General features: G+C 46.1%; 2 protein-coding genes across 4 annotated transcripts in view; both read left to right on the top strand.

Annotated features, from left to right (window-relative positions):
- The window catches only part of Tmem245 (transmembrane protein 245), a 117,195-nt gene extending 101,795 nt beyond the window's left edge, over positions 1-15,400 (top strand). For all 3 annotated transcript variants that reach the window (XM_045153847.1, XM_045153839.1, XM_045153841.1), the window contains one exon: positions 10,321-15,400. In XM_045153847.1, coding sequence (XP_045009782.1) covers positions 10,321-10,366 — 46 coding nt within the window. In that variant the 3' untranslated portion in view covers positions 10,367-15,400. The remainder of the gene's footprint in view (positions 1-10,320) is intronic.
- A 2,183-nt stretch (positions 15,401-17,583) lies between these two features.
- Ctnnal1 (catenin alpha like 1) overlaps positions 17,584-19,923 on the top strand; it is an 87,448-nt gene continuing 85,108 nt past the window's right edge. Inside the window, exon 1 of the mRNA XM_045141889.1 lies at positions 17,584-17,724. Within this exon, the coding sequence (XP_044997824.1) occupies positions 17,584-17,724 (141 nt within the window). The remainder of the gene's footprint in view (positions 17,725-19,923) is intronic.

Raw genomic sequence — 19,923 nt, 5'->3', positions numbered from 1 at the left:
ATGTGCATCTGGAGTTCATTTGAGTGGCAAGAAGCCCTTGTGTGCCCATTCCTTCCCTCCTTCTTTGCGTCTCTCCCTCCCTTCCTTCCTCCCTTATCCCCGTCTTCTCCCCCTCCTTGCAAATACTAAGTTTAAAAGAAGCTGAGGCCTGGAGAGAATTGCTTAGTGGTGAAGGTGCTTGCCGGCAAAGCCAAAGAACCCAGGTTTGATTCTCTAATTCCCACATAAAGCCAGATGAACAAGGTGGTGCTTTCATCTGGAGTTTGTTTGTAGTGGCCAGAGGTGGCCCTGGCGTGACCATTTTCTCTTTCTCTTAAATACATAAATAAAACAATTTTTAAAAAAGCTAAGTGAGGGGGAGAGGAAATGACTGAAGGAAAATGGTACACATTTGTGAATCTAGATGAATCTATGGTTAACTGTTCTAATCTTAAACTTTTTCTGAGATTTATACTTTTCGAAAAATAAAAGTGTAAAACATTTTATTTGGGAGCACAATTCTACTCTTGCCTCTTTATCCTCACTGTCATCTGAGTTTGAGCTGGGCCGAGCTCCTGGCATTTCTCATGAGACTACTGGAGTCACTGCTGGCATCCAGTATTTTTTAATTCTCATCTAATGGGGTCTTTTCAGAATGCAAACATGCCTAATTATGAAACTGTCTTCACTGAAATGGCTTCTCGTTGGTTTTAGGAGACAGGTGCCATTCTCTTTGTGGTTAACGGGGCTACCCTGTGTGAATTGGCCTGTGCGCATGCTGTCTGGACATCATGCCCTGGGTCTTTATACACACTGCTTTCTCTATATGGATGAGCCTTATCTTGACATCTAAATTCTCCCCGAATCAGTCTTCAGATCTCTGCTCAGATGTTGTCATCTGAGAAACTTGCCTTTCCCCCAAGATGAGGGTTCATTCACTTTGCTTACTTAAGGCTGTTACAGATCACATTTTGTTCTGTTCCTTTGTAACAGTTTTCATGTGTGTACTTGATTATCTGGGGTTTTCTTGCAGTTTCTGCTAGGACCATGTCTGTTTTAGTTACAGATGTATCCACAGCATCTGGCAGTAGCATTTGTACTTGGGATGTGCTCCATTCCTAACCGAAGCCATGAGTGGGCTGTAGACAGAGTTTCTGTAGAGGCATGAACTGCAGAAGGGCTTGGCTTCATTTAGGATCTCTTGTTACCAGATGATGATAGAAGGTGGATGGTTGCCTTGGGTCAGCAGGCATTTCTTTTTTTAAAGACATTTTATTATTTATTTGTTTGTTTATTTGATAGAAAGAGGGGGAGAGACACAGAGAGAGAGAGGGAGAGAAAAGGAGGGAGGGAGGGAGGGGGGTGTGCCAGGGCTCCAGCCACTGCAAACAAACTCCAGACATGTGTGCCTCCTTGTGCATCTGGCTGATGTGGGTCCTGGGGAATTGAACCTGGGTCCTTTGGCTTTGCAGACAAACACCTTGAGTGCTAAGCCATCCCTCCAGCCCTCAGAAGGCATTTCTTAATTGCAGGCATAATCCTTGGTGGCTGGAAAGACACTTGACGAAATGTTTCCTTGACTTACTGTTTGTCTTTAGGCACATGAACACCTGTTGCAGTCAAGTTTGCATTGCTGTCAGAAAACAACCAAGAGCAGCTTGTGCTGAAAACAAAAGGGGGGGGGGTATTATGGCTTATAGATTTGAGGGAAAGCTCCAATGATGGAAGAAGAGGGTGGACATCACCCCCTGGCCAACAGCAACAGGGGAGTGTGCTAAACACTGGCAAGGGGAAGCTGGCTGTAACACCCATAAGTCCATCCCCACAATACATCACCTCCAGGAGGCTCCAGTTCCCAAATTGCCATCAGCTGGGGACCTAGCATTCAGAATACCTAAGCTTACGGGCGACATCTGAATCAAACCACCACAACAACCATTCATCCTAAAGAGAGACTGGGGAGGAAGGACCCCTTCCCTGTTCCTCACTGCTGACTAGTAAACGCTGCAGCGCAGCACTGAGCTCCCAGCTATTTGGCCTTGATTAAGTAATGGGAACCTTTCACCTCCTCTCTCCTCTGTTAGACTTGGGCTGTTTGTGGGAAGGGTAGAAATATTCCTGTGATCATGTATTTTGGACTTTTAAAAATATTTTATTATTTATTTATTTGCAAGAGAGATAGATACAGAAATAGGCAGGGGGGGAGAGAGAAAGAAGGAGGGAGGGAAAGAAAGAAAGAAAGAAAGAAAGAAAGAAAGAAGGAAGGAAGGAAGGAAGGAAGGAAGGAAGGAAGGAAGGAAGGGAGGAAAAGAAAGGAAAGGAAAGGAAAGGAAGGAAGGAAGGTAGAAAGGTAGGTCGCGCCGGGGATCCTCCAGCCCTATAAACAAACTACAGATGCGTGTGCCCTCTTGTGCATCTGGCTTATGTGGGTTCTGGGGAATCGAACCGAACCAAGGTCCTTTGGCTTTGCAGGCAGACACCTTAACCGCTAAGCCATCTTTCCAGCCCAGTATCTTGGACTTTTGAGCAGGATAAGCAGACTGCAAAGCAGTAGGGAAAGTAGAAGGAAGGAGCATTTCCCGTCTGCTCCCTTCAGACTTTTCCTCTGCCCACTGCGGGACCTGACAGCACTGAGGGAGGGATGGAGGCCTTCAGGGAATCTGCTTTTCTGCAGTGTAGTAACTCACTGCTGCTACTAGACAGGTTATCTTGACGTAATCGAATAGCTTTCATAATTCAGCAGCCCAAAGTGTCCTTTATAAAAGACTGTTAACAATTAAACTGAGGCACATCATGTCCTACTTTATAGAGCAAGAAGTTATTTATATGCTACGGGGGTAGCTCAGTGGTAGAGCACTTGGCTAGAATGCACAAGGCCCTGACTTCCAATTCCCAGCACTAACAAAACTAAAACTAAACAAACAAACAAAAAGTGGTATTAGGCACAGCAGTACATGCGTGGCACCCACGCCTGTGAGGCAAAGGCAGGATGGCCAGGATTTTGTGATTAGCCTGGACTGTGTGAGGCTCTGTCTCCAGAGAGGGAGAGAAAACAGTGATTTTTTTGTTTATCGTTCTCTTTACAAGATGAGTATATAGATGTTCTCCCTCCTGCAGGCCTGAAGGATCTCACTTGCAGCACACTTCCTTTCTTTCATGCCAGTCCAGAATGGCACAGGGACAACTGGAGTTGGGAAAGGACTATATTTGACTCACATGTCTGTTGACTAATGTTACCTGCCGGGCATGGTGGCGCACGCCTGTAATCCCAGCACTCAGGAGGCAGAGAGGGGTAGGAGAATCGCCATGAGTTCGAGGCCACCCTGAGACTACATAGTGAATTCCAGGTCAGCCTAGGCCAGAGTGAGACCCTACCTCTTAAAAACAAAAAAAAACAGATGTTACCTAAAAGTTTATGACTGTCTATCCTATTCTCAGTGGTATGACACATGTGAGACACCTTTAAAAAGCTCTGAGTCACCTCCGCCTCCACAGTAGGGCCTCTCTGGTTGTCCTAGGGCTTCAATATTAGGGTTCTGTGCCACGTGAAGTTCTCATAATGGCTTCCTGTGACCTTCAGTCTAAAAGTCGAAACTGTAATGTAGCCTGTCAAACTTCCATGCCTTCTTTCCCAGTTCTCCTCTCTGTGCCGTGTGCCTTGCATTTCGTTTCCCACCATGTTGGGTGTGGCATAGTTGTGTGCAGTCTGTGTAATTGTTTCACATGCTGTCTGCACTGTAAGGATACCTCACCGTTTCTAATGAATCTGTGCTCGAGTCCTGTCTTTCTGAAGCTCACCAAAACCCTCGGACTGTGTGGATGTCCTTGATCTGTGTCCCATAGCACGTTACACTTCTCCTAAGGGAATTTAATGTATATGTGCCTTATTTGTTGTCTGTTCTACTGGTTGGCAAGCTTTGGAAGTTAGGAACTACGTCCAGATTATTTTTATTGAATTATCTGTGCATAGAGTGTGTGCAGTAGGAATCTGACGAGTTACTACCTGAGTGGAAGCAGAAACATCAGATAAAGTTTTTGTTTTTTTTTTTTTAGTTTTTCAAGGTAGGGTCTCACTCTAGCCCAGCCCAGGCTGACCTGGAATTCACTGTGCAGTCTCAGGGTGGCCTCGAACTCATGGCGATCCACCTACTTCTGCCTCCCAGTAACCTAGCCTTCGGATTTCATTCCGGGTTTGTGGGAAGGCGGGTGTGTGCAGCAGTCACAGCAGCCTCTGTGACAAGGATGGGCATCTGCGCACTGCTCAGGTTTAGGACACATGCAGCTCTATGGAGCCAACTTCGTAAGTTAAATCAGTCTCGGCAGCTTCTTTCCTTTTCCAAATATTTTATTTATTAGAGGGAGAGAGAGGAAATGGATGCACCCAGGCCTTTAGCCATTGCAAATGTGCAAATGCAAATTGTGCAAATGCAAGCACCATCGTGTGCATCTGGCTGGCGTGGGTACTGGGGAATTAAACCTGGATTCTTAGGCTTCACAGACAAGTGCCTTAACTGATAAGCCATCTCTATAGCCCCAGACTTTTCTTTTTATTTATTTATTTTGAATTTTTTGAGGCAGGGTCTCATTCTAGTTCAGGCTATTGCAGCTGAGGTCCTACGCTGGCTTCCAACTTACAGTGATCTTCCTACCACTCTGTCTTGAATGCTGGAATTAAAGGTGTGCACCACTCACTATGCCTGGCCAGGCATTTTGGGGGTGGGATGGTTTTGAGATAAGGTCTTACTCTAGTCCAGGCTGACCTGGAATTCACTATGTAGTCTCAGATGGCCTCAAACTCACGGGGATCCTCCTACTTGCCTCCCAAGTGCTGGGATTAAAGGCAATGCCACCACAATGGGAGGCTTTTAATTTTTAAGTACTCAGATTTTTCTCTGGATGGCTGGGAGTCATCAGATCTTGAGTCGTTAAATCAGAAACTATTTAAACATTTACATGGAGGGAGGGGATGGGAGAGCATTGAAGCTTTGGGGGAAAGAGGTTGTCAAGGAGCTCAAGGAGCAGGGAATGGCAAGGGGCTCCTCAGCGTATCCTCCCTATTGTGGCGGAGGCCGCGTGAGGTGCTGGCAGGCGCCTGTGCCCCTGTGCTGCCCTGCCTGTTCTCAGATGAGCAGCTGTTGAGGTTCTTCGGCGTGTGACAGCAGCAGTGCGGTGTGAGGCCCTCTGTTTCTTCCTGGTGCAGAGAGTTACAGTTCGATGGTTAGTTACAGGTATGCCTTTGATTTTGTTGACAGGGTCTGGAACTCACTCTGTACCCTAGGCTGGTCTTGAAGCAATCATCTTGCCTCAACCTGCAAAATACCAGGATGACAGGCGTGAGCCACCATGCCTGACTTTAGAATGATGCTCTTTGAACAGGCTAGAAACACATTATCTGCTCACCTGAGTTAGAGTATTTTTCCCCCCCAGTAATATTGTACATGGATACCATGCCCATCACCTCCATTACTACGATACCCTATACAACTAGAGATAACATTGAGATGGAAAATTCTTAGCAACTGTTTTTGAAGCTTATTTTACCTTTTTTCCTTCCTTCCAAAAGCTTCTAACAGGCTTTCTTGGCCTGGAGGCAGCATTGAATAGTAGGTATGAATTTCAGGGTTACAGCTAAGCTTACTTGTCAACAGAAGGCAGTCACTAGGCTAACCACAATCAACCACAGTGTTAATCTCATTTCATGCCTCTTTGCCCCAAGTCAGAATTTTCATTCATAAACCAGATAAAGCGGTTGGGAATCAAAATTGCAGATAGCATAAGAACTTTGAAAGGTATCAGAGAACAACTTAGGAAGCCTATTGGCTTTGTATTGTAGCATAAATTTTGTTACTGGTTATAAAAAGTTTCCAACAACTTTTAAAACTGAGTGCTGGGCTGGAGGGATGGTTTAGCAGTTAAGGCGTTTGTTTGCCTGCAGTGGCTGGAGGCCCTGGTGTGCCTATTCTCTTTCCCACTTTCTTTCTGTCAGGTAAATAAAGAAAGATAAAACTGAGTGCTATCTGAACGTCTTATTTTTTGGAGGGAGCTTTTTGCCTGTGACAAATGTGAAAACACCAACTTGGCCAAGACTGTGAAAAATACACAGAGACATTTAGAGTAGTGGCTCTGGCAGGACTGGAGAATGGCCCTTTCCCCCCAACACTGACCGTGTCTGGACACGTCAGATCTTTGGCAAGTAGAGGCCAGGGATGCTTCTAGACACAGTATGCAAACAATTGAGAAATGACAGCCGGCTGCATGGACGGATAGATGGTGCATGTACGTGTACACACACACACACACACACACACACACACACACACACACACACATGCGCGCGCGCACGCGCGCGATTTAGCTTCTCTTCCCATGGCTGTGACGTAACACCTGACCAAAAACATCACTTGAGAGGAAGCGTTTTTTTCATCTTGCAGCTTGAGGGGGCTCAGTCCATCGTGGTGCAGCCATGATGGCAGGAAGCAGAAGGAGGTGAATGTTGATGTACTCGATGAGCTTTGTCCTTTTTTGTGTGTTTGTTTTTGTTTTTTGGGGGGTAGGATCTCACTCTAGCTCAGGATGGAATTCACTGTGTAGTCTCAGGTGGCCTTGAACTCATACCTCTGCGTCCGAGTGCTGGGATTAAAGACATGCGGCACCACGCCCGGCTGAGCTTTGTCCTTTTGATTTAGTCTGGAACCCCGTAGTTCAGGTAGATCTTCTCCACTTCAATTAATATAAGCAGGAAGCCCCCTCACAAGCCAGAGCTTTGTCTCCTAGGTGACAATCCTGAGTTGCCATCTCATTCTCTTTAAACACATACACAAACACACACACCTTCAATTTTTTGGCTTTTTTTTTTTTTTTTGAAGGTAAGATTATTTAAGGAAGCAACATTCATTCCAGTTTTTCTATCTGTTCGCATACTTTTGCCAGGATGGGTTAGTTGTGTTGTATGTTTAGCCTTTCAGGCCTTCGGTGCCTGAGCTAGGAACTGGGCTTGGCTCTCCGAGTTGTTGCCTGACTAGCGCCTCACAAGTCAGTTATGTGCAGAGGGTGAGCTGGGGTCTTGTTGAAAGAGCCTTGAGGTTACTGAACATCTGTGGTGTAATCTCTTCTATAACATTTTGCTCTGCTCCTCTTGACTTTGGAGTACTTTGTAGACGGCTAAAGTTGGACTTTATCTCTGCCCTCTGATCCTCTGACTAGTGCTATGAATTTTGATACCCCATAAGACAAAGCAGTCAGGAGGTGGCCTGATGTGGAATTGCATTTTGAAGTTCAGATTTACTTCATGAGCCATTTGATGATTGTGCCTATAGACGTTTCTGCAACTATGAACTTGTCCCATATTCTCTTGTAGATCTGTTTTTTTTTTTTTTTTTCTTGGCATGGGTATATAGTACATGTTACGTGGTATGTTTATGCTTGTGTGGGTGTAGATTTTTTTTTCTCTTTGAACATGAATATAGAAGCCAAAGGAAGGATATCAGGTGTCTTCATGTATCAGTCTCCTGCATTGTTTCTTTGAGGGACAGTCTCTGTCTGAATGTGGAGGCCTCCTTCATGTGTATTGACCAGCAAGCTCCAGAAATTCCCCTGTCTCTGTCCCCTTACTGGACTAGGGTTCGTAACAATACCCCAGGTATTATATGTCTGGTGGTGGTGTATGTGCACATGTATGTGCATCTTTCCTGTGTTACTTAGCGCATGTCTCCTGGATACAGAGCCTCTCTTGCAGAGCTGTTGCCTCCAGTGCTCGCTTCAGCAGCACATGCACTAAAATTGAATGCCCAGCTGCTGATTTTGCAAGTTTATCAAGTCTCTGGTCTTCACTGCCTGCAGCACTGGGGTTACAGACTATGTGGCCACACCTAGCTTTTTATGTGGATCATAGGAAATCAAACTGAGGTGATCTCAGGCCTTCAGGCTTATGGCAAAGTACCCTTACCTGCTGAACAATCTCTCCAGCCCCACACCTGGCTTTTTATGTGGATGTTGGGGATTGAACTCAGACCGTCTGCGGCCCTTATGCTCACATGATAAGCACACATATCCACTGAGCCATCTTCTAGTCCCACACTGGCTTTTGTGTGTGGGTGCTGGGGACTGAAGACAGACCCTCATGCTTGTGTGGCAAGAGAACTCTTACTTGCTGAGCAGTCTCCCATCCCCATCCCCCTTAGCTCCATTGCTAATTGGAAAAAAAAATAAAGTTGAGCACTGTATTCACAACAATTAATGCTTAGTTATTGGTATGAAAACAAAATAATTAAAATACTTTAAGAAGGAATGACATGCTGTAGTGGTATGTCCACAAACTAAATGTAAACTGAAGACAGTAAGATTGTTTTGACAAAATATTAGTGTTTTGAGGTGAACTGTCTTCTTTGTTCCTACCTGGTGGTACTGTTACAAAGGAGTGCAACTTCTAACCTAAAGTGATGGCATTTAATTGTCCTTAATAGATGTATCACATAGGATAAGTCTGCCACAGAAGAGCCAAAAAAAACATATCACAAACCCTCCATCAGTAGTACTCAAAACAGAAGTGGTGTAAACAGTCTAGAAGCTTCTTTCTTACTTGGGTGAAAGCAGCCCAGAAGAGAGCTGGGGAATGGTCAGCAAGTGAAGATGATTGATGTAAAGCTTGCCTGTCTGGGTCAGTTCCTCAGCCACCTATGGAAACATGGACAGCACACCTGTATACCAGCACACATGCAAATTAATAATTTTTCTTATAAAGAAATGAAGTCTCTGGCTTCCTTTAAAAGAAAAGAATAGAGAGAGTCCAGAAGGGCAGTCGAGGGTAAATGTGACTGGCAAGTGTTCACAGACTCAGAGCCCAGGCTGTCTCCATGCTGATGCCCTCAGCCTCGATGTGTGGTCCTGCGTAAGGTGGTGCTGGAGCTCACGTTCACTGGTAACGTTAGCGTAATTATTCAGCTGATAACATAGCTGTCAGCTTTTCTGGGTGATGTTATGGTTCAGACATGCCAATTATATCGAAGGCAAGTTTAGCCATTACTGTCCTGAGGTAGGCACCTGCTGTGTGCAGCAGACCACATGCATGCAGGTACTACCCTAACACTTGACAAGACTTAGCATGTCTGATGTTATGCATAAATATTTCAGGTCATTTGATGTAAAGCTCTACCCCACAACTCCTGCCTGAACCCCCATCCTTCAGAGGGTGGATGGACTCTATGCTGGATCAGGTTTTCTCCTCTCCTCTCCTCTCCCCTTCTCTTCCCTCCTCTCCTCTCTCATCCTCTCCCCTCCCCTCCCCTCTTCTCCCCTTCAGGACCTCCTGCTACTGCATATGTATACTAGACACTTGCACCACTTTGTACATCTGGCTTTTGCATGGGTACTGGTGAATGGAACCTAGGTCATTAGGCTTTGTAAGCAAGCACCTTTAGCTGCTGAGCCATCTCTCCAGCCAAGTTTTTTCTTTACTTTTTATTTTATTTATTTATTTGAGACAGAGATAGAGTCAGGAAGTATGGACATGCCAGGGCCTCCTGTCCCCATAAACAAACTCAGACGCATGTGCTACTTTGCACATCTGGCTTTACACGGGAACTGGGTAATTGAACCAGGGCCATCAGGATTTGCAAGCAAGTGCCTTTAAATGCTGAGCCATCTCTCCAGCCCCAGCTTTTTTCTGATAAAACTTACTGGGCTGGGGAGATGGCTCAGCATTAAAGGCACTTGCTTGTAAAGCCTGCTGGTCCATATTCAATTCCCCAGTACCCATATAGAGCCTGATGTACAAAGTGGTGCCTGAACCTGGAGTTCGTTTGCAGAGGCAAGAGGTCCTGGCGCATGCATTCTCTCCATCCCCTCTCTCCTTGAAAATAAATAAATTAAAATATTTTTGAAAAGTCATATCCACTAAGCTAATCTTTCATGTCTAAGAGTTTTTTCCTCTTTAATATTATCGTGTCCACTTTCTAGCTAAATAGGAAATTCCAAGAGTCAAGAAATTGCCCCAAAGTTTGCACAGTACTTCTGCTTGTTAGCCAGAATTTAGTCATATGGTCATGGGTGTGGTTTCAGGAGAACATATGGAAATAGTCTTCTGGATGGGAGATAATGGGCTCAGCAAAACCCCGAGGTTCTTATTAGTGAAAAAATGAGGCAACCTTTGAAATAGTCTCTGAAAATGTTAAGGGAAAATAGTGATGGTACCGTCTCATCCAGGCTGTCAAACGCTGTAAGATAGTCTATATGGTCACGGATTACATGCTTGTCCTGCCCTCCCTCCTCCCCTTCCCACCGTGATTTTATTACCCCCCAGTCCCTTTCCCAAAGCAAAACTTACCATTCTTTCTTTTCTCTTAGGACTTTCCGTGACATCTCTGAAGATCTGAAATCTTCGGGAGACTGACCTGGGCTCACTGCAGTGATTTCCTTGGGAAACTCCACCTTGACTGTGAGCTCTGTTAGCGGTAGCCTCTGTCCTGTTGGCTGTGCCCCTGGGCAGGAATGCCCAGGAAAGAAGCCGACGCCTCCCAGCTGACATAGCAGAACACTGAACAAGAGAGAACTTGCTCCTAGTTGCTTTGCATCTTAAAGCACACCTCCAGGGTTCTGAGTGTGGTCTGCTCACAGAGTGTTTGCTAAGATGGCTTGAAAAGTTTCACTTTATGCACTGGTTACCATGGCTTGAAATTTTCCTACTTTGATGATCTCTGTTATTATAATATGTATTTATAAAGTTATTTTAAGAACTCTAAACTACCTGCTATTAAAAGAACATTCAAGGGGGCTAGAGAGATGGCTTAGTGTTGAGCGCTTGCCTGTGAAGCCTAAGGACCCCCGTTCGAGGCTCGATTCCCCAGGACCCACGTTAGCCAGATGCACAAGGGGCGCATGCGTCTGGAGTTTGTTTGCAATGGCTGGAGGCCCTGGCACACCCATTCTCTCTCTCTTTCGCTCTGTCTCTTTCTCTGTAATTCTCAAATAAATAAAAAGAAGATTCAAGGTAATTTTCTCCTATAAAAAGTCTTAAACTTTTCTGTGACAGTCACTTTTCAGTGAAGAAGGCTTTCACTTTTGTGTATGCAGTGTAGCAACCAGGGACAGTGAGTTTAGAGCAGTGGATCACCCCCTCTTTGCGAAGAAGCAAGTCTTTGGGATAAAGGTCTGCTGGCTTCCTTGTCAGTGGTATGCTGTAGCTAGGAGACAGTAAGACCAAAGCTCCTCCTTTGCCCTCTCTGCCTCAGTATAGTATTGCCACGTTCTGATACTGTGTTGACCACATTGAATTATAATACTAAAGCTGCTATGAACAATATGATAGAGACATTGCTGTTGTTTAGTCAGTTTTCTCTCAGGTGTAATGGTTTTCTGGTTTTTACATGTGTCCTCCTTCATTTGGAACCTGGCCACTTAGTTACTCAGCAGTCTATTTTTTTTATATCTTCTGTCCCTTAGCACAGTGCCTTGCACATGCAACTGTAGATGAGTGCTCACTCCATTGAATTGTGACCTTTTTCAGTATCTCAGATACAGCAGCCAGTACATTGCTTTACTAAAGTTTTACCCTTTGTGCTTGATATTTCATAACTATTGCACAGCAGTCCCATACACGTTTTTGTTATTTACAGCAGTTTTACACTGGTGAGGAAGCGGAGGTTCAGAAAAGTCACCAGTGCAAAGCCACAAAGTTTTCTACGCCCTGGTCTTGGATCTTGCTGGATCCATGGACTGTACTGTAGAGCATTCATTTCTTTTTAGGCTTTGGGCACTTTCCCCAATACTGTGAGCTAGAATAGATGAATAGAATAGATGTCCCTGTCCATCATACCAGTGAAGACTTGTGTCACAGTTAAAGACAGGCAGGGCTGGAACTAGACCCCAGCCCCTCGTGTCATGCCCTTCCTAACTGCTTAGAATAATCAGCAGGCCCTTCTGTGTCCTTGAAGAAATATAAAGTGGAAGAAATTTGTGTCAAAGATTTGCTTTTGGAAAAACATTTAAAAGTATGATTTTTTTCTTCTAAAAAAATCTCACTGAACTTATAAAGTTATTCTTACGGTACTTAAGGAAACCCCACATAGTAAAGATTATCATGACGTCTCCTGACTATTGTTAATATACAGGATGCTGCATGTGGGTCTTCTAGGTGAATTATAAATCCTTCAACATTTATAGTCTGCTGTGTTCCATCCCATGGTAGATTTCACTACTACATGACTCACTTTCTTACTTAATCTGTTCTTCATTTGTTCATTAACATGAGAGTTTGCTAAACTCTGTGCACAGTGCCAGGGGCTGCACAGGGTACTGTGGGAGCTAACTCACAAAAAGGCCTTTCTCACCCTGAATGTTAGCCAGTTCCATGTAATGCTAACTCTAAAAATTTTGCATTAAAATGGTTGAAAAGTGAAATCAAGTTTGTGTTTGCCTACTGTATAATGACTTAAGTTTATAAGCGCAGTTATACTTATTCATAAGGGGCAGATGTTGTATGCAGTGAGTTAGTGTGCAGATACAAATTGTTACTCCAGAGTGGTTTTTTTTTTTTTAGCTGTGTGAACCATAATTGCAAAAGAAAAAAGGGAGGGGAATAGTTGTTAGACTGAAAACTCAGATCTCTGAGTGCTAAGAGGATAGGTTAGAGCTGCCTAAATTAGCAACAGTGATGTAATACCATTCTGAAATATTAGGAGCAGAGGTGCCCCCGAGTGACCCACAGGAAACTTGAAACCAGTCCATTGCTACAGTGACAGCTAAGCACTGGGAAGGTCCACCAGCTGGTGCAGTCGGAATCAGAAATGTAGCCCAACTGGTGCCCTCAGGTACAGGGAGGAAGTTTTACAGGATTTTCACAGGGTATAGAGAGTAGGTGGTATGGCAAGCTAGAATTCAGCTCAGGTTTCTGACACAACCTGCCTTGAACAGCTTCCATCTTTCATTCAGAATTTGATACAGGAAGAGGAGTCTCCCCTAGGAATAGAGTGCATCCCTGCCTGGCTTTAAAGAAGCAGCAACAACAAGAAAACACAGGTCAGAAGTGGCTTCACTAAAAACGGAGTACAGAAATATGTCACAGTATTTGAATTTTATAGATTCATTCAGGGTTAGTTTTCAAGTTGATATTTCCTATTCAGTAGGAAAGAAAATGGTTGCAAGGGGAGATAGAAGCTCTGTGCACAGATACAGTCCTCGCTTTGCCATGACAACAGGGCACAGGATTTGGAGCATCAGTTCCATGTAAGTCCTGCTGGAATGTCTCACTCTGTCCTGAAGTGGTCTCTGTTAGACTCTTCATGTACTGTTAATGTTCCAAAGTATCCTGACTGTTGCTTCCTCAAGAGCTGTCAGCTGGTGATTTTCCCTTCAGTTCTGAAATGTGTAGGTTGGTGCTTGACTGTGCAAAAAATGCCCAGAATGTGTTCTGTGGAGAATATGGACACCTTGTATTGAAACAAAATCTGTGGGCCAAGGAGATGGTAGTTGGTTCTTCCAGTTAAACCACTCATAGGTGCTAACCCAGGCTTTAATATGTTTTAGGGACGTGTCACTAGGGCAAAATAAAAATTAAAAATAAAACTCCAGACCAAGACAGATCAGGTAATTTATGTATCTTCAGAGCTTTCAACCAGACTTTATGGGAAAGCACCCTTAGGACTTGCCATACTGTAGCCCCGACCTTACAGTCTTCCCTAAGACTCTCCCAAGGCCTTTTCCCCAGGATCACAGTACGACTTAAAGTGCTCTTTTCAGTGGAAATGGTTTTTTACACATACTCCTCAGTACCAATTCCAGCTAAGAACAAATACTTTTAGTTCTTGTCTTTCCATATTTTGCAGTTAAGATGTATTTATTTCATTAATTACATAGAGCCTGTAAAAAATACACATATTTGATGTTACTTTGGACAGCTTAAAAATAATCAGAAGAATTGTAAATCAAGGTGTTCTTTCTAGTAGAGTCAGAAGTTTGGTGCTAGACAAGGCCGTATATAATTAAGTAACCCTATAATTTTCTAGTGTAGGAAACAAATTTATGGGCAAAGTAGCTTGTGTAACACACAGAGCCAGTTAGTAACAGAATTCAGAGTAGAATACAGATTCTTTTTCTCTCAACCCACATCCTACTTCTCTTCCTTTTTCTCATAGCTCAGCAGATTTTGGTCAAAAGTATTTCTTATGGGAGTAGTAGTTTTAAGCGATGTTAGCAGATGTTGTTGGAGGAAAAAACTCTGGGGGAGGAGGATTCCATGATCAATTAAAATTGAATGCTGTGTTTTCTTCCTTTCCTTAGGATGTCTAACAGTTGGATATGTTGTGATATGCATTGTGAATTTATGAGGGTCCAAGAGTTTCACTTTAGATTCCTGCCCCCTCCCCCTTCTTAGAGCATCTCAAAGAACTATGCACCCTTTGGGCAACATGGATCTTGATCGGGTTTACAGGTCTTTTTGAAGACTATCCCTAGTGAGAATACGGAACAGTGAATCTGTTACTCACCTATGGTATGTAAAGTCAGTATTTGTGTTTTGGTTTTTGTTTGTTTGTTTTGTTTTTTCAAGGTGGAGTCTCATTGTAGCCCAGGCTGACTCGGAACTCACTCTGTAGTCACAGGTTGTCCTCAAACTCGCAACGATTCTCCTACCTGTGCTTCCTAGGTGCTGGTATTAAAAGTGTCTGTCACCACACTTAGCTTGTGTTCAGTTTTGCACATTTTATAAGGACCAGTTAATGTGCAAATACAGTGGTGATATTGATGCCACATTTTAATAGCACTTTTGTGTGGCACTTTCCAGTTTTCAGACAGCTTTGGGAACCACCCAGTGAGCTGAGGCAGTACTATAGACGCTGCACAGGTGAGCAGATGTTGCACAGTTTTTGATGTGCCTGTTTCTCCCCTCGCCTGGTGGCAATTTCCCCTCCGTTTCTCTCACAAAAGGCTGGAGCCAGAACTCAGTTGCAGAACTTCTGACTCCAAGTCCAGTACTCTTTGCGTTTGGTCTGTTCCTCTATTTTATGTGTTACAGAAAAAAGTATGGAAACAAACCGTAGCACCATATTGTTGTGGCTTATTGTGAAGTACCAGATCTTTCGTTTTGGAGTGACCCAGTTGTGTGACTCATCGGTAACTGCCCCAGAGAAAACTGTTTGTCTTTTACAGTGCCAGTTGTTCAGGTGCCTCAATTGTATTTCAAATATGACTTGATTGTGACACTGAGATCGAATGTCCCATTGTAATTATTATACCGAAAATGTATCACCTCTGCTTCCTTAGGCGACGGGGAGATGCTTTGATAGGAAGAGCAATCAGATATGACCAACACTCCTGATTCCTGAGTAGGTGTTTGGTTTTTAGCTTTAACCTGCTTTGACAACCTACTGATGTAACTTCTTTGTAAAATGTAAAATATTTATATTTTGAAATAAAAGTGTTGAATGAACCAGATGACCAACTTAAGCCTCTTGGTCTTTTGAGAAATTTGATCTCTAGCCGAACTTTCCTGGCTATGTCTCTCAGTCCTTGTTTCCTGCCGTCTCCTTTGGCACCAGTGTCGACGCTGGACATTTATGAGGTTTGGTCAGCTTAGGGAAGGTATGTCTGGTGAGTGCATGCTGTACACTTAGAGGCACAGCGTTCATAGCTGTGTCTGCAGTCCTCTGCATCAGAGGCAAGAGGCCTTGTGGACGGCTAGGAAGCGTGAGGTGGGTGGCTGGTGGGTAAGACTGAGAGGAAAAGAGTGGACTCTGAATGGAGAAAACAAGTGTCAGCCTGGCTGTTTCACTGGCACAGGTATAGCTCTGGTACCAAACAGCGCCTAGTATAAGAAGCACATTTCAACAGTATCTGGGAAAGAGCTTTTCAACAACTCCAGTTGACGGTATCCGGCTCTCATCAGTCCCAGTTGAGGGATGGAGAAATCCTTGCCAAGGTGTGAGGGTGAACTAGGCAGCCTTGGGTTCTCTCCTATGGTAATAGAGGCTCATTAGCAGCTATGGTACCTCACAAAACAGGTTTTCATGCTTTACAGTCTGGTGCTCCAGCATAGAGCTTCCCAGGAAGCAGGCTTTTCGCAGCCTCCTTGGCTTTGCTCCTGAAAGCCTAAGGGTCATTCTTACTGGCACCCCCATCTCAGGGTTGGGCTGAGAACTGATTCCTAGCCTTAAATGACTTAAGCCAGAAATACACTGTTCTTTCCTTTCAGTCAGCAAACAGTTATTAAACTGCACTGTGCCTGGTTAATAGGATAAAAGTAATTTTGAAAAGTAGTCTTAAGAATGGATGGGGGTTGGGGTGGGGAGGGATAGTATGTAGCAGTCTACAAAACGTTTAGGTTGACCAGCCGTGGCGGGGCACACCTTTAATCCCAGCACTTGGAGGCAGAGGTAGGAGGATCACCATGAGTTTGAGGCCAGCCTGAGACTACATATCAGTTCCAGGTCAGCCTGGGCTAGAGTGAGACCCTACCCTGAAAAAACAAAAACAACAGCAACAACAAAACAACCACCAGAAACCTCACGTTGTATTGATGTTGTGTATGTACATGTTCATGTGTTCATGGATGTGGAGACCAGTAGGTGTTGAATGTCTTCTATGGTTCCCCACTTCATTTTTTCAGACAGTCTCTCACTGAACTTCAAACTCATGGGCTCAGCTCCACCAGCTAGCTTGTAAGCACCAGGGATCCTCCTGTCTTTGCCTCCCCAGTGCTGGAATTATGGAAGTCCCCCTGCCACGCTGTACCTGGGCTTTTATATGATGGTGTGGGATTGAACTCAGGACCTGTAGCAAGTGCTTTACTGACCCAGCCATCCCTCTGCCTCTTCATGTTGCATTCCCTTGCAGAGTAGAGTCATTTCTAACACCCTGAAAGGTGCACTGCCTTCCTACTGAGTACCCAGATGTTCCTTATATGAATGCATTATCACATGTGGTCAGAAAATGGAGCTGGCAAGGGACATGAGACCTTTCTGAGAAGTCCCACATAGACTGGCTAGCGGTCCACTCCCACAGACTTGACTCTGCTTCTGCTCTGTCAGTTTCAACCCCAGCACACCTTGTGGAAATCTTTATGGGAATTTAGAACTAACTTTTGGAAGCTGGAGATGGCTTAGCTGTTAAGACGTTTGCTGGTAAAGCTACAGGACCCAGGTTCGATTCTCCAGTGCCCATAAGCCAGATGCTTAAGGTGATACATTGGTCTGGAGTTCCCTTTGCAGTGGCTGAAAGCCTTGGTGCGTCCATTCTCTCTCGCAAATAAAAAAATAAAATTAGGATTAACTTTTGAGTGAAGTCCGGTGAGAAACTCTGGAGGACAGTCCATCTGGTAAGAGGCCACGTGGCCGCGGGAGGGCCTCCGGCGGCTTGTTTCTCCCGGGCAGGTAGAGGCTCTGAAAGCACCCCAGAGGGGAGCCCAGCGGGGCGGGGGACTGGGCGGCGGAAAGCCAGCCCGGGTGGGGGTGGGGGCGGCGGCCTCGGCTCCCGGTTGGGGGTGGAGCTCCCGGGGAAGGGGCCGCCCCGGGGGCGGGGTCCCGGTCGGCGCGGTGCCGTGCGGCCCGGGGCGCCCCGCGGGCTGGTTGGCGGGCGCGCAGTGGCGCGGAGAGCGGGCTGCGAGCGGGGCGGAGGGCCATGGCTGCTGCCGCCGGCCCGGGCGGCGCTGGCGGCGCCGGAGCGGTCCACGGCTGCAGCCCGGCAGGCTTCACCTTGGACTCGGGGTTCGAGATCAAAACTCGCTCGGTGGAGCAGACCCTGCTGCCGCTGGTTTCTCAGGTGAGCGGCCCGCGATGGTGGCGGCGGCGGCGGCACCGGGACCCGGCGGGCTCGGGGCGGCAGGCGACCCCCGAGGTCCCAGCGCTGAGCCCGGCAGGTGCGCGGTGCGGCCGGGGCGGCGCTCCCGCCTCGGGGCTGGGCTGCGCTGCGCTGCGCTGCGGCCGAGCCAGGCCCCCCCGCCCCCGGCGGCGATGGCCTGGGAGCCGGGCCCCGGGACGGAGGCTGCACCCCCGCGGGGCCGCCTAGCGCCCTGCCGGTCAGCCGCCGCTCCCCGGGCCAGACCCGGGCCTGGCCTTGGCTGGCGCCCCTGCTCGCCTCCCCGGCCGGCGTGCTCTCCGACGCCTTTGTCCCTCTCTCTCCCCTCCCGGCGTGTGGGTGGGTTCGCCCAGCTCCCACTCCCCCCGGCCACCTGCCCTGGTCCGGGTGCCCGGCCTGCTCATCTCGCCCTGATCGCCTGTCTGACCCCTTGGCAAAGCGACGGGAAAGGACTGCCTGGGACGGAATCAGCATGTACAGCTCTTGGCCAAACCCCACTTGGGATTCTTGCGTTATTGTGTTTGTGGGCTGTAAAAGAAGTTTGAAATTAACTAAGTGATGTGCTTACTCCTAAAAACAAAAAAAGTTCTGTTACTCTGAGCTGAGGTATATGTAACCCGAGGGCTTGAATTCCTCACCTACATCTGCGGTCCCCTGCCAAACACTGAGTGAAGAATTCTCTTTGGCAGTGCGTTGGCGATGTGTGACTCATGTCTTGGTGATTCATGCCAGGATTTCCAAGGTTTTAGGGGTAGAAAGAATCTTAAATTATCTGACTCAAAAAAGAAAAAAATATCCTACCCAGGGGTGGTGGCGCACACCTTTAATTCCAGCACTTGGTTGGCAGAGGTAGGAGGATTGAAGTGAGTTCGAGGCCACCCTGAGACTCCATAGTGAATTCCAGGTCAGTCTGGGCTAAAGTGAGACGCAAAAACAAAAACGAATTTGAAATAGTGCCCCTTCCCCACCTCAGTCTTACCAATACTTGAGCTTGTTTGGAGGTTCTAGCAGGGGAGTGCAGCTACTCATATACCCTCAAACGAAGACCCGTCCTCTATTCAGAGGAGCGCCAGTGGAGAGCTGCTCCGCTCAGGGAGCCGTGGGGGGGAAGGTGACACCTGCCTAGCCAGCCAGATCAGCCAAATCAACCCTGGCGATCAGTGGGGTGACAAGATGTCACGGCCAGATTGCCCTCACATCCCTTGCAAATATTTGAAAATAGCAGTCACACATGTCCCTAGATTCCTCTTATGCTAATTAGATAAACTGTCCCACTTTTTTTTTCCCACATGCTTCCCATGGTTAACAGAGCAGTGATGAATATACCTGGGGTCCCTCCCCCATTCTGTGTAATGAATTAACTGGTGGGAAGGAATGCTGGCATCCCTTAGTAACACCTATCCCTACTTCCTCCCCTGCTAAAGACACCCCACTACATCACTACAGCTACAACCCAAGGTAAGAGACGCTGGTGCGCTTTTATGAAGCAGAGATAGGCGAGTACTAGAGTTCAAGTTGTTACGTAGCTCATCCACTTGGTTAATATAGTGTGCTAGGCTATGGGCGGACTCCCTTGGTAACACTAACTCAGTTACTTCTCAGCAATCTCGTGAGGTAGACCTTTGCTTATTCTCATGATATCAGTGAGGAAATTGAGGAATAGTGAAAGCAAATGACTTGTTCTTTATTAGGCCTTTCAACTCTGAAGTTCCAAACTGGGAGAAGAACCCAGACAGCCTGGTTCTGGTATCTGCTTTTTGCTACCTCTGTCCCTTCTGGAGATGAGAAGCAGTGGTGAGGTCAGCTCATAGTAGGAACAGAGAAGAGTCACTGAAAGTTGTAATCTAGAGAAATGGTAATTTAATGTGGTACCACCTACAAATGTTATCTGTACTGCCAGATGTTTTGTTTTAATTATTATTCTGGGATAAAAGGGTAGGGAGAGTAGAGGAGAAAAAGTATGATTTGTTGGTAAATACTGACTAGAAGCCAATGTCAAAAAGGGGACACTAGCTGTTCTCCCCTCACCCCCACCACACATTCACACCTGTCAAGGTTAAAAGCCTTGTTCAGGGTCATAGCCAAGGTTCTGCATCCCACAGCCCTGTCTGCTCAGCACTGTAACATGCCCAATAACTGCTTGTCCTCAAAAGAGAAAGTTCA

This window comes from Jaculus jaculus, chromosome 1 (assembly GCF_020740685.1).
Source record: "Jaculus jaculus isolate mJacJac1 chromosome 1, mJacJac1.mat.Y.cur, whole genome shotgun sequence".
Taxonomy (NCBI): domain Eukaryota; kingdom Metazoa; phylum Chordata; class Mammalia; order Rodentia; family Dipodidae; genus Jaculus; species Jaculus jaculus.
The sequence above is the reverse complement of the archived record's forward strand: the minus strand, read 5'-3'. Positions and strand labels throughout refer to the sequence as shown.